Source organism: Camelina sativa, chromosome 7 (genome assembly GCF_030686135.1).
Source record: "Camelina sativa cultivar CO46 ecotype springtype chromosome 7, ASM3068613v1".
NCBI classification, from domain to species: Eukaryota; Viridiplantae; Streptophyta; class Magnoliopsida; order Brassicales; family Brassicaceae; genus Camelina; species Camelina sativa.
In genome coordinates this window covers 6,570,125-6,583,039 of record NC_141886.1, presented here as the reverse complement: position 1 = coordinate 6,583,039, position 12,915 = coordinate 6,570,125, and the positions used below count along the sequence as shown (strand labels likewise).

The window sequence follows — 12,915 nt, the reverse complement described above, 5'->3', positions numbered from 1 at the left end:
GTGTAATCGGGTTTTTTAACTAAAACTGACCCAACAATTAGGATTACACCAAAAATATACTCCAAAAGTATTAAAATAGATTTTATTCTTTTTATTCATAACTCAAATGTAAAATAACTCGAATGTAAAATAATCTATATCCGGATATACTTGTTTTATTTACAAAAATCCTAAAACAATTTTTAAAATATATATCCGTTTATCAAAATTCAAATCACATCATATGCTGAAAAAAAATCTAAAATTTATTAACTTTATGTATTAAATAGTAATTCAAATACTTAAATATAAGATTAAATAAAATTGAAAAAGGAATTATATTTTAATCAAACATATTGCTTTAAATTAGGTAGATAGATTTTAGGAAATTTGAAATTAATATTATCAAATAAGGAAATGATTGTGTTTGGTTCTAAGGATTGTAAAGAATTTAGTTGGGACTTGTTTGGATACAAAGATAAAAAAAAATGACACAAAAATGTACTCCAAAAATGTTAAGATAGATTACACCTTCTAGCAAATATTTACAAAATTATTTCATATGGTGGAACAAATATAGTTGATCTACTGATTTAACTACTTCAGCGATTAAAACGCGACACATATTATTTTGAGCGGTTAAAACGCAAATTCAATCTGTAGCTGTGAAATATAAGCGTTTGGGAAAATTGAAAAATTTTAAAATTGTTTAACCGCAAAAATGTTACCGGTTTAATCTTTTACCTATTATAGAGTTTTGGACCCCCCAAAACACTTCTTGCGTGACCCGAGAAAACGCAGGGAGCCAGCATAAGCGCGACCGACTTCATTGAAAGAGCGACCAAAAACGCAGCGTTTTGATAGTGGATACATTACAGATACCGAATCAATCAATAATACAGATAGACAATTAAAAGCAATAAAGGGAATCGCGCGATTGGGGTCAGTTAGAGAGAGAGAGAGAGACGAACAAGTCGTGTCTGAGAAGATTTTAGGAGAAGAAGACGAAGAAGATGGAGAGTATCTGGCGAATCGCGACGGGCCAAGATCCGAGCCGTGAAGATTACGAAGGGATCGAGTTCTGGTCAAACCCGGAGCGTTCTGGTTGGCTGACGAAGCAAGGCGATTACATCAAAACCTGGCGCCGCCGTTGGTTCGTTCTCAAACGAGGGAAGCTTCTCTGGTTCAAAGATCAAGCCGCTGCTGGAATTCGCGGATCTACGCCGCGTGGTGTGATCTCCGTCGGTGATTGTCTCACCGTGAAAGGAGCTGAGGATGTTGTCAACAAGCCTTTCGCGTTTGAGCTGTCTAGTGGTGGCTATACCATGTTCTTCATCGCTGATAACGAGAAGGAGAAAGAAGAGTGGATTAATTCGATTGGAAGGTCGATTGTGCAGCACTCAAGGTCTGTGACTGATTCTGAGGTCCTCGATTACGATCACAGGCGGTGATTTTTTTTTTTTTTTTTACTACTACTATATGTGTGATTCTGTTGACGTCTCACTCTCTGGGCTTGCCTTCGGGGGTTTTCCTGGGATGTAACACTCTCTTATGGCTTTTAAATTATGATGTTATTGTACCTTTTGATCGTGATGTATCTATATATGTCTCTCAAGTTTCAAAATCGTTTCTCTCTTTGTTTGTGATTTCTCTTGTTTGATCGAATCAGTGAGTTTCTCTTTATATACGGAACGGTCATGATCTCTTTTTGCTCAAATTTGATTGATTCAACAAGTGATTGATGTATTTTTTGTTTTTGTTTGAGAGTCAAAAAGTAGAAGCTTTTTTGGGGTTTCTGAGTAAGGTAACATTCTCAGGACAAGAAACGCCCTTCCGAGATGTGAGATTGATGTATTGAAATGAAGAAAGAGAGAGAGAGAGAGAGAGAGAGATGCAGGACAGTAGGTTTGAGCAATGCAGAGCTCATCTTCATCCATACACCAACTGTTGGTCATCTTGTTCCGTTTCTTGAATTTGCCAGGCGTTTCATTGAGCAGGATGATAGAATCCGTATCACCATCCTCTTGATGAAGCAACAAGGTCAGTCTCATCATCTTCTCCTGCATTTGATGGAGTTATTGTCGAGGGATTCGTTGCTGATTTTTTTCTACTCTCCCAATGATTGATGTTGCAAAAGATAGATGCAAGTCTCCCTTTTTTATGTGTTCTTGACTTCAAATTCTGGGTTCCTAGCTATGATGCAGTATCTGGGAGATAGACATAAGAAAGATACCTCAGTTGTTGCAAGAAACTCTGAAGAAATGTTGTTGATTCCTGGATTTGGAAACCCTGTCCCAGCCAGAGTTCTGCCGTCAGCTCTGTTTATTGAAGAAGGTTATGATGCTGACGCTATATTTTTACAAAGGCCAATGGAATCCTAGTGAATACCTCCTTTGATATTGAGCCTACGTCTCTGAATCATTTTCTTAAAGAACAGAATTTTCCCTTCTATTTATGCTGTTGGCCCCATATATAACCCGAAGTCCCATCCTCATCAATATCAGGACCCCGCCCGTTGTGACCAGTCAATCAAATGACTTGATGCTCTTTTGTTCTGTCATCAGCTTTGCTTCTAATTATGTCTGTATTGGTTCCTTATATACCAAGCTGGCAAGCTGTGAGTTTCTTTGTTAGCCAATGCTGCAATTCTTCTGTTATGGATTTTGTTCAACATTGGGTAGATCTCTTAGCAAGCAGATAATTTAAACAGTTGGATGAGACAATTTCATTGCAAATTCTTTGATACATTGTTATGTTCTGTTGCGGATATTCAGATTTAGCTTGTAAAGTGTTTACTTTCCATCCAGGAAAGGACGGTTGTTCTCGTGTAATTCGATTACAAGGTTTGTGCAAAAGAGCTTTCTAGATACGGTTTTGGAGCTGTTTAAGAAGGAGTCAGAGCACATTAAGGCATGTCATGCGACAATGGCTGTGGTCTTGTCTACTTGTACAAAAGGTACAGAATCTGGAGTTTCTTCTTCCTATTCTATGCAATGTTTGATTTTCTGCCACTCTCCTCAGGGTTTTCGTGGAGTGTAACACTCTTCCCTGCTTAATTATGATGTTATTGTACCTTGACGTGATGTCTTTAAGCCTCCACTTCTAGATCAAATGTCCACTTGTTATGATCTTTCTCTTTATTCGATTTAGTGAGTTCCTCTTATCTTCCCTTTGACAATTTTGTCGTTACCCTCTTGTTCGATTCATGTGAGGTTTAGGAATTTTCTTCTTGATTCTTTTGCTGGCTTTTTATTTATTTATTTACTAATTCCAAAAAGAAAAAGGATTAATTTTCCTTAAAAATAGAAAAAGATAAAGGAAATTATACAATTGATTAATACAATACCATAATTATGAAAGTTATAATTCAATTAGTAAAGAAAAAGAATTGTAAATAATCATGTCTATCTAAACAAATAATTTGTCTCATATATATTCGATTCATTAAACCAACGATTTAGGTCACAAAACACTGAAGAAGAAGAAGAAAAAACCCTAACTAAAACTCGAGAATCTGATTTTAGTTTCTTTTTGGTAGAGAAAAAACATGTCCAGTTCGACGCAGATCGATGCAGCGATCATGGAGCCGGCTCCAGAAATCAGAGATTTTGTCGATGGAGTGGCATTTGTTGTTTCCAAAGCGGGGTCAATCCTTGAGAGTAGGATGAAGGCCTATGAAGAGGGCAATCCAAAATACAGCTTTTTGTGGAGCTTAGACCCTTTACACGCATATTACCAGCGAAGTCTTGCTCAACACCGATCTCAAAATCAAGATCAAGATGGTGGAGATCAACCTGATGATCATGAGTCTGCACTTGTAGATCAACCTGATGATCATGAGTCTGCACTGTAGATCAACCTGATGATCATGAGTCTGTACCGGATGCACCTTTCGATCTTGGGTTTTTTCCTTCACCTATTTTCGAACGTCCTGACTTTGCATTCCCCCCAGAGACGACACCCAAAGATTTGGCTATCATTAAGCTCACAGCCCTGTTTATGGCGCGGTGGGGGCCGTATTTTTGGCGGGCTTTGTCGAAGAGAGTGGAGACGAACCCTCAGTTTGAGTTTCTTAGGGTAACTAGTGGTAAAATGTTATCCTTTTTCCGTGGGCTTGTTGGTATCTACCACAAAATGTTACACAGTTCTGAAAAGCCTTCTATGGCCGTCGTTCTCAACCTTTTCTTCCAGAAAGTGGAGTTGTCTACGGTTTCGTTGCATGCTTTTGTGGGTGGTGTCGACTGTTTAGCCTACATGGAGGATCGAGACTATTCTATTGTCATGCCACGACCTGAACGCCTTTCAATGGTTGTTGATCGACTTAAAGATGAGCAGCCTCCACTTGTATCTGATACTCCGTTCAGCGGGTATACACTTGACCGTCTTTTTGAAACGTCGAAGGCAGCCATGGAGATTTGTATTATTAACCTCACAGCACAATTTGTGGCACGGTATGGGCCGTATTTTTGTCGTGAGTTGAAGAAGGCAGTGGATAAGAAGCCTCAGTTTTTGTTTATGAATCCAACTGATATCCTCTATAGTTTTTATAGTGGTCGTGTTAATGCGTATTCCAAAGTATTCATGCGTTTGACGAGGCTGGGTGGGAGGAGGAGGAATTATGTTACGGCGGCAACGGTTCTTGAGGTTTTTTTCCAACGTCTTCAATTGGAGAAGCTGGAGGAGGGAGACGAAACTGCTATGATTGATTTGCATGCTTTTTTGGGTGGTTTTGACTGTCTTGCTGGCATTGAGGAGGATGAGGATGAAGAGTTTGACCATTCTCATAGCTCACTTCCTCGTCTAGTACTAGAACGAATTCGGCTTTGTAATGCTCAGCGTCCACTTGGATCCCAGCTTACTGAGAATCAAGGTGGAGTTGAGGATATTCATGAGTGTGACGTCGTGCAACCAGTTCTTGATCATCCTATATGGGATCCGCCTCTAAGACGTACCAATCTTGTAATATGTGGACCCCTTATAAAAGAGCTTACACTCAAGGAGATTGTTATTATTAAGCTCACAGCGCAGTTTGCGGCACGGTATGGGCCTTTTTTTTGTCGGGATTTGTTGAAGACAGTGGACAAGAACTCTCAGTTTAAGGTCATGCATCCACATGGTACGAATTTTGATTTTTATAATGGGCTTGCTGGTGCGTACGCCACTGTATTAAGGCGGTCCAAAAAGCTTGTGAATAGTGATGCTCCTACGGGGACCGTTCTTGAACGTTTTTTCCACCATCTTCAACTGGGGTTGCTGGAGGAGGGAGTGGAGATGGCTATTGATGATTTTCATGCTTTTGTGGGTGGTGTTGACTGTTTTGCCTACATGGAGAATGAAGAGTATTCTTCTAAATTCCCACCACCTGAACCCCTTTCAGTGAGAATGAACCGACTAACACAAATGCAGCCTCCACTGGGATCTCGGCTTATTGGATACCTTGCTGATCAGAACCAAGATGGAGATCAGGGTATTCCAGCTAGTGTATTTCATGCACAACAACTCGGCCTTAGGCCGCCCCCTCCTTTCAGGGATCTGGCATTTGGATTCATTGAAATGGATACCCCACTCAAGGAGCATGGTGTTATCAAGTTCACAGCGCAGTTTGTGGCACGGTATGGGTACCATTTTTTACTGGCGTTGATTAAGAGAGAGCGTAAGAACCCTCAATTTGAGTTTTTGAAGCCAACTGGTAGCAGTTCATATATTTGGTTTAATATGCTTGTGAGGGCATATTCCAGAGTATTGAGAACTTCTGATCTGGTGAGTGATGCCTCTATAGCGGAGACCTTTATTGAGATTTTTTTGCAACTTCTTCAATTGGACAAGCTAGAGGAAGGAGATGAAAAAGCTGTGATTAATTTGCATGCATTTGTGGGTGGTGTTGACTGTTTTGCTGACATGGAGGATGAAGAGTATACTGCTTACTTGCCACCACCTGAAAACTTTTCAGTGATGATGAACCGGCTAACACATATGCAGCCTGGTCATCGTCGGCCTTGTAATCATCAGCTTGTACCGCCTTCAGCGGGGATGATGCAACCTGCACCGTCTATGCCTGGAATGTCTCCTCGTGTACATGAGGAACCAGAGCCAAAGAGACAAAAGTTTTGACGAGCTCAACAACACTTGTTCCAGAAGACTACTTGTTATTTTTTTTTTTTTGGTTTGTTGTTATACGTGTGAATACATTTTTAGTGTTCCTAATTACAATTCAGTGCTGGACCTGCTGGTATCCAATTGGTCGTAACTGTAGTTAGTGCGGCCTTATTCTAATTGTTTTGTCCTCTGGTTTTGACCTTGCGATTTGAGTATCTAAAACACCAAATTCTGAAGCATGTCAATGATCGTTGAACTTTTCTTAATTTAGTGATTAATTGCCGCCATTTAAAAAAGAAAAGAGCATAGCTAATCGCTATCGTCATCCGCAACTAACACCCATCCTCTCTCTTTCCAAGTTATAATGAAGGTAAAGTAATGAGAGAAAGACTATGAAAGGAAAATGTTGTTGTCAGTTCAATATTGATATGAAAACTCACGAGTCCTTTACTTTTTTAGTTCGGATTCTATACTAGAAAAGCTGCTAAAATTTTGTCTCATGAGATATGACGGTGACATTCCAAGAGCTCTTTTGGAAGAAGTGCTTTCACTTCCAGTAGTTGGTCCTAAGTTTGCTCATTTCTTGTAAAACTGGCCCTACGAGTCAGTCAGTTTTGTAAGAGAGCTGCATGTTTTAAAATTTTCTCAAAGGTTTCTAGTGATGTCCTGCGATGGGTTTTGTTGCATGTAGCATGGAATGATGTCGAAAGGGATATGTGTAGAGCAGAAATGAAACAGGTGCTTCCAAATATCTTGCTAATGTATATTCTCTTTGAGATTGGTTCTTCTTCACATTTGTTTAGGATGTTGCCTCGTATTTACATTGTAGCTTCTGTACTAGTGGGTGATTTTGTATTAGCATTGTAGCTTCACAGTTGCTTATGTAAATTTTATTTTATTTACTTTTATGGGTGATTTGATTTTTTTTCACGTATTGTAAAATATTAAATTACAAACTCTAAATTACAAACTTTGAAAACTCAAGCTTTATAATGTAAAAATTTATTAGTTATATATGTATATACTATAATTTTTTCTATTCTATATATTATAGGAAAAAAACCAAAATAAATAATGTTCCTCTTTTAGACTGCTTTTTTTTGTGTGTGGATGATGCATTTTTAATATAATTATATTTATTTTACAATTGATTCGCTTTTTCCGCAGATGGTAAATTGTTCATTTTATAAATTTTGTGTATGTGGGGAATCTAATCTAGTAGAATAATAGTAACATCCACACAATTTGTAGCTTGAGATCTGGAGGCTATTGAATGGACTAAAATTATGAGGACAGGATAATGATATGTGATCAAGTCAGGGGAGTAGTTTGGAAATAACTCAAACTTTCAGAGGACAGACCAACCAGAATGCAAGAAAGTAGTTTTCTTTGGTCGTGGTTCCCACGCCATTACTAAAAAAGAATTTTTCTCTCCAGCTTGCCAATGGCCACCTCAAAGTTAGGTAGGAAGGAGTCATCACATGTCACCAAGTCGTCAAAATAACTAATTCTCTTCTTTGATATGTGAGATTAGAGGAAAGATCAAAAAGCTGTACCTGTTTGTGTTTGTTAAGATATGAAGAATGCAGAGCTCATCTTCATACCAACACCTAGCGTTGGTCATCTTGTTCCGTTTCTTGAATTGGCTAGGCGTCTCATTGAGCAAGATGATAGGATCCGTATCACAATTCTCTTGATGAAGCTGCAAGGTCAGTCTCATTTAGACACTTATGTTAAGTCAATTGCCTCCTCTCTTCCGTTTGTTAGATTCATTGACGTCCCCGAGTTAGAGGAGAACCCTACACTTGGAACTACACAGTCTGTGGTAGCTTATATATACGATGTTATTGTGAGAAATATCCCTCTTGTGAGAAACATAGTCATGGATTTATTAACTTCTGTTGCATTGGATGGAGTTAACGTCAAGGGAGTGGTTGCTGATTTTTTCTGTCTCCCCATGGTTCACGTTGCAAAAGATGCAAGTCTCCCTTTTCATGTGTTCTTGACTACAAATTCTGGATTCCTAGCTATGATGAAGTATCTAGCAGATCGACATTGTAAAGATACCTCGCTTTTTGTAAAGGATTCTGGAGAAATGTTGTCGATTCCTGGCTTTGTAAACCCTGTTCCAGCTAAAGTTCTGCCGTCAGCTCTGTTTCTTGAAGATGGTTATGACGCTTACGTGACGCTGGCCATATTGTTTACCAAGGCTAAGGGAGTCCTAGTGAATACCTCCTTTGATATTGAGCCTTACTCTGTAGATCACTTTCATCAGGAGCAAAACTACCCTTCTGTTTATGCTGTTGGCCCCATATTTAACCCGAAGTCCCATCCTCATCCGGATCAAGACCTCGCCCGTCGTGACGAGTTGATGAAATGGCTTGATGACCAGCCCGAGGCATCGGTTGTATTCCTTTGTTTTGGGAGTATGGGCAAGTTGAAAGGTCATCTAGTGAAGGAAATAGCACATGGACTTGAGCTATGTCAGTACAGATTCCTCTGGTCACTACGCACAGAAGAGGTGACAAACGTTGAACTTTTGTTGCCTGAGGGATTCCTTGACCGTGTCACTGGACGGGGAATGATATGCGGTTGGTCTCCTCAGGTGGAGATATTGGCCCATAAGGCAGTGGGAGGTTTTGTGTCTCATTGTGGATGGAACTCAATAGTAGAGAGTTTATGGTTTGGTGTGCCAATAGTGACATGGCCAATGTATGCAGAACAACAGCTCAACGCGTTTCTAATGGTGAAGGAACTAAACCTCGCAGTGGAGATGAGGCTTGATTACAGGGTACATAGCGATGAACTAGTCAGTGCAACAGAGATCGAGACAGTGGTTCGTTGTGTAATGAACAAGGAAAATAATGTTGTGAGGAAGAGAGTGATGGATATCTCCAAGATGGCACGGGAAGCTACGATGAACGGTGGATCTTCGTATTTGGCTATTGAGAAATTCATACAGGACGTGATAGGAACAAAGCCTTAGCCTTTTCTTATCCATAAGCTATATAAATTTGTTATTTTACACTCAAACTTAGTTTTTGAATCCGCTGCAAATGAATCTTGTTTTGATTGTTGAATTGACCTTCTTTTATTGTTGTTAAAGTACTAATCTTCTGGCCAAAGTAAGGCCAGGGACACTCGCCTTTGGAAAATTTGGTGTTTGTATGATACGTGCGTCTTTTAACGATCATTGAGTCATGCGAGTAACAAATATGACAAATTTATTTTTATAAAACGTTTTATTGCAATATCTTCGAGAACAACATAGCAAAGGAAGACTTTATCAATTAACGAACAAGAAACAGCAAAAGAAATCTGGAGTTTGTGTAACCTAACATATATGTAAGAAAAAGGACATCAGAACTGCCGAATTATTCATCCTTCATGTATTTCGCGGATCACCTATTTATAGATACATTGATTGTAACTAGGGTCCGTGGAAGTGAGCATGCCACTATTTGGGAAATAGAACAGACATGCCTCGTTGGTTCGGCCATGGCTTTGGTAATAATCGTTCATCAAATATGATGCATGGCTTATTGTAGTCACTACAAGAAAACAGGCCATTTACGACTGCATTTGTAGTCGTTTCGTAGTCGCTATTTCATAAATTACGACTATTTTACGACTAATCACTGTTGTCGTAAAACGTTAGTCGGTAGGAAATTCAGTCGTAATTTAGTCGGTAAATAGCGACTACGTTACGACTAATCCACGTAGTCGTAAAAGTAGTCGTAAGATAGTCGTAAACGTTTACGACTGTTTTGTGACTAAGTTACGATTAATTAAAATGTGAACAGTCGTTGTGTACAGATAGTCGTAAAGTAGTCAGTAAACATTTACGACTATTTGCTGACAGTTTAACGATTAATGCGATGTGAAGGAGATTAGTTTGAGAATAGTTGTGATATAGTCGTCAAATGTAGCGACTACTTGGCTACTACGAGACGACTATTTGACGACTGTGTTGCGACTATGTTAATCTAGATTTAATGACTATTTGAAGACTATAGGGATTAAAAACCAGAATCTTTTTTTTTTTTGTTTTGCTTATAACTCAAATTTATAATCAAAGAAAGCCTTAAAATTTGCATTTTTAATTACCAAAAGTTAACCATAATTGTAATTAGTACACCACATAAGCCATTACAAAAAGAGAGAACCATATTTTTGTCACAACCAAAAGAGAGAACCTAACACTATGATTCTCTTAAGTGATAAGGAAGAACACATCATCCCAAATTGTCAAGTTCATTAGAGTAAGAAATAGAGAGAGATAAGTAGCCTAAGAATTAACCTAAGGAGGAGATGCACTTTATGTAGGAGGGTCGATGGGTGCATCACTTGATTCAGACTCATGGAACTCGAGAAAGGCCGGATCAAGTTTCTGCATGAACTTTTCCAAGCGATCTATCTTCTTCTGTTGCTCAGCCACAACTTTGGAATGTTCTGCTTCACGAGCAGCAAACTCAGCATCACGTTTTGTCGCATAAGCAACTTGTTCTTCAATGATCCTTTGAGCTTCCTTCATTTGCTCTTGCAATGCTACAAACGATGATGACTGTCCTTGTTGATGATAGCTGCTGCCATTGAGAAGACCCTGAAGATGATCCTTGAGGCTACCGAGCCCAAAAATATTACCTCGTGAATCCTTCTCGGTGGACTGAGAAAAAAAAAAGGTGAAACTGTAAATAGAGAATATGAAAGTTAAAGATTCTTTAAATATAGATTGTGAGAAATGTAACTTTACCTGAAGAAAGATGGCAGTATAATCTTCTGCTGTGAGCTCATGAACTTGTGAAGGATCTGACTCAATCTCAGATAGCTTAGCTTGTAAGTTTTTCTCATAAGTTGTAAAGATCTTCTCAGCCTTGCGATCCACATATGTACCATCTGGCTTTGTATGAGTTTCTTTGAAAACCTCACCGAGACTCACTGGTCTCCCAAGTTTTTCTTCCTGGAATGTTACAAAAACAAAGAAAAGGGTTAAGATATAAGTTTAAGTTGCAAAGGTGTAAGAAAAAAAACAAAGTTACTCACCAAGCCTTGTTTGACTTGTTGATAAGATGTTGGCCCAGATAAGTGCATGTGAGGACCGAGACCATTACGGTCTGACATGCGAGCTTTGGAATAGATTCGACTCCTTTCTTGTGCTTCTTCAGTCTCCCACTGAGCAACCATTACTTTCCACAGGTCACCCTCGATCCATTTAGGTTGCACTCGACTAGTCCTAACGTCGCTAACCATGTTTTTCATCCGTCGTTGGCATATGTCATAGAAATACTGTTGCACTGTTCCTGTTATTAAAGGATCCCAAGTGTGTGTTTTCTATGAAAAAAGGAAAATAAAATTACATTAGTGAACAACAACTTAATCAAAACCTATCTATGAATGAAACTCAGAACATAAAACTATACCGCAAACTCAAGAAAGTATCTTTCTCGTCTATCCGGAGGCACACATGACCAATTGTAGAATGGACCATCAAATTTGTTTGTAAAAACTCTAGTAATCTTCCGAACCAGTGCTGATTTTGCATCACGAGTAAACCTCAAATAACAAAAGAATCAAGTCAGTTCTTTGACAGACATAACAAAAGAATCAAGTCACATAACAGTTAGTTAAAATCGTTTACTACACACTGAAACAGACATTAAACACATTCACTCGTTTACTACAATCTGAAGCCAACCAATAACAGACAACAAAAATCAACCAACTAACTAGAACACGGTTGTAAAATTATGAAAACGTAGACATACCAAGTCGTGTTAGGCTTCGGTTCCGGAGAGAGGACGGTGGTGAACGTATGACGGTCCGGCACCATAAGTATCGCGTTTAGAGCCCTCAACGTGTCCTCCTGGAGTTCCGGCAAGACTGGATCTGACTCTGCGAAGTTGTGACCTTGAGAAGAAGGATGACTTTGAGCGTGAGAGGCTGCATTTGGAGATCTCGCAGAATCTTCCAACGGATTCGATTGAACCGGTGGATTGTTCATCACTTCGGTTGATGACCGAGATGGATGCTCTACACCAACTCGATTCACGGAGCTTTGAAAAAGGATTTGCGGTGGTGGATAGTTTCTGACTTGCGGTGCCGCGGATGTCGATATCTGGGGAGAAACGCGGACTTGTTCTTGAGGCGTCGGAGGCGTCGGAGGCGTAGGATTTTCAGCCGCCGGAGTGAAGTTGTATTGACTCGGTAGAGGATTGAGTCTTCTCACCTTAGATGATGGATTAGAGCCACCGGGTCTGAGAGAAGCGTTGGGGGCAACATTTCTCTTGCGTCCAGGCTTCTTGACTAGAGGCATCTTCGTCGTTAGAGAGAAAACGGCGATTTACGGGGAAGAACGGGAAAGATTAGGGTTTCGATGTAGAGAGAAAACGGCGACGAACACAAAGAAGAAGAAATGTTAGAATGAATAGAGATTAGGTTAACGATTAGGGTTAGGTCGTGTGTGATGGGCCGTTAATGGACTTCGTGTTTAATTAACCCAATAAGCTTCAAATTAGTCGCCTATCAGTCTCTAAGTAGTTGGTATTTGTAAAGACTAATTTTTTTATAAGGCTGGGCTTGTTTAAGAAGTCTATAATCAGGTCCATTAACGGATTGAGGTAATTAAACCCAAGTATTTTGAACTTAGTCACTTAATAGTCGCTAATCAGTGGCTTAACTTAATCCTTTTAAATTCATATAATTTAATTTATATATTTTTAAACATAACATTTAATATATTTGGCTTAATTTATATATTTGGCTTAATTTATATATTTTTAAACATAACATTAAATATATTTGGCTTAATTTATATATTTGGCTTAGCTTATATATTTTTAA

The 12,915-nt window shown here is 39.1% G+C and overlaps 3 protein-coding genes and 1 pseudogene across 5 annotated transcripts; 3 read left to right on the top strand and 1 right to left on the bottom strand.

Annotated features, from left to right (window-relative positions):
- The first annotated feature begins 813 nt into the window (after nucleotides 1-813).
- Nucleotides 814-1,603, top strand: LOC104700519 (pleckstrin homology domain-containing protein 1). The gene has a single exon (XM_010416041.3). It carries the CDS (start codon nucleotides 993-995, stop codon nucleotides 1,428-1,430), a length of 438 nt encoding a protein of 145 aa, XP_010414343.1. The 5' UTR covers nucleotides 814-992; the 3' UTR covers nucleotides 1,431-1,603.
- A 235-nt stretch (nucleotides 1,604-1,838) lies between these two features.
- Nucleotides 1,839-3,107, top strand: LOC147940947 (UDP-glycosyltransferase 71D2-like). Of its 2 annotated transcripts, XR_015562206.1 has the most exons (4): nucleotides 1,839-2,019; nucleotides 2,173-2,596; nucleotides 2,787-2,935; nucleotides 3,001-3,107. XR_015562206.1 is itself a non-coding variant. In XM_087459115.1 (2 exons), the coding sequence occupies exons 1-2, from the start codon at nucleotides 1,839-1,841 to the stop codon at nucleotides 2,358-2,360; spliced, it is 369 nt and encodes a 122-aa protein (XP_087315241.1). In that variant the 3' UTR covers nucleotides 2,361-3,107. The 2 variants fall into 2 exon arrangements, 1 of the variants encoding a protein (XP_087315241.1); XM_087459115.1 differs by having other exon boundaries at nucleotides 2,173-3,107.
- Nucleotides 3,108-7,486: 4,379 nt separating this feature from the next.
- Nucleotides 7,487-9,268, top strand: LOC104704375 (UDP-glycosyltransferase 71D1 pseudogene; annotated as a pseudogene). The gene has a single exon (XR_015561028.1). The product of XR_015561028.1 is annotated as a UDP-glycosyltransferase 71D1 pseudogene (transcript).
- An 872-nt stretch (nucleotides 9,269-10,140) lies between these two features.
- Nucleotides 10,141-12,908, bottom strand: LOC104793748 (uncharacterized). The gene is made up of 5 exons (XM_087456544.1): nucleotides 11,841-12,908; nucleotides 11,496-11,628; nucleotides 11,119-11,406; nucleotides 10,829-11,035; nucleotides 10,141-10,741 (listed from the first exon to the last, which is right to left on the bottom strand). Exons 1-5 carry the CDS (start codon nucleotides 12,386-12,388, stop codon nucleotides 10,394-10,396), a joined length of 1,524 nt encoding a protein of 507 aa, XP_087312670.1. The 5' UTR covers nucleotides 12,389-12,908; the 3' UTR covers nucleotides 10,141-10,393.
- Between the last annotated feature and the right edge of the window lie 7 nt (nucleotides 12,909-12,915).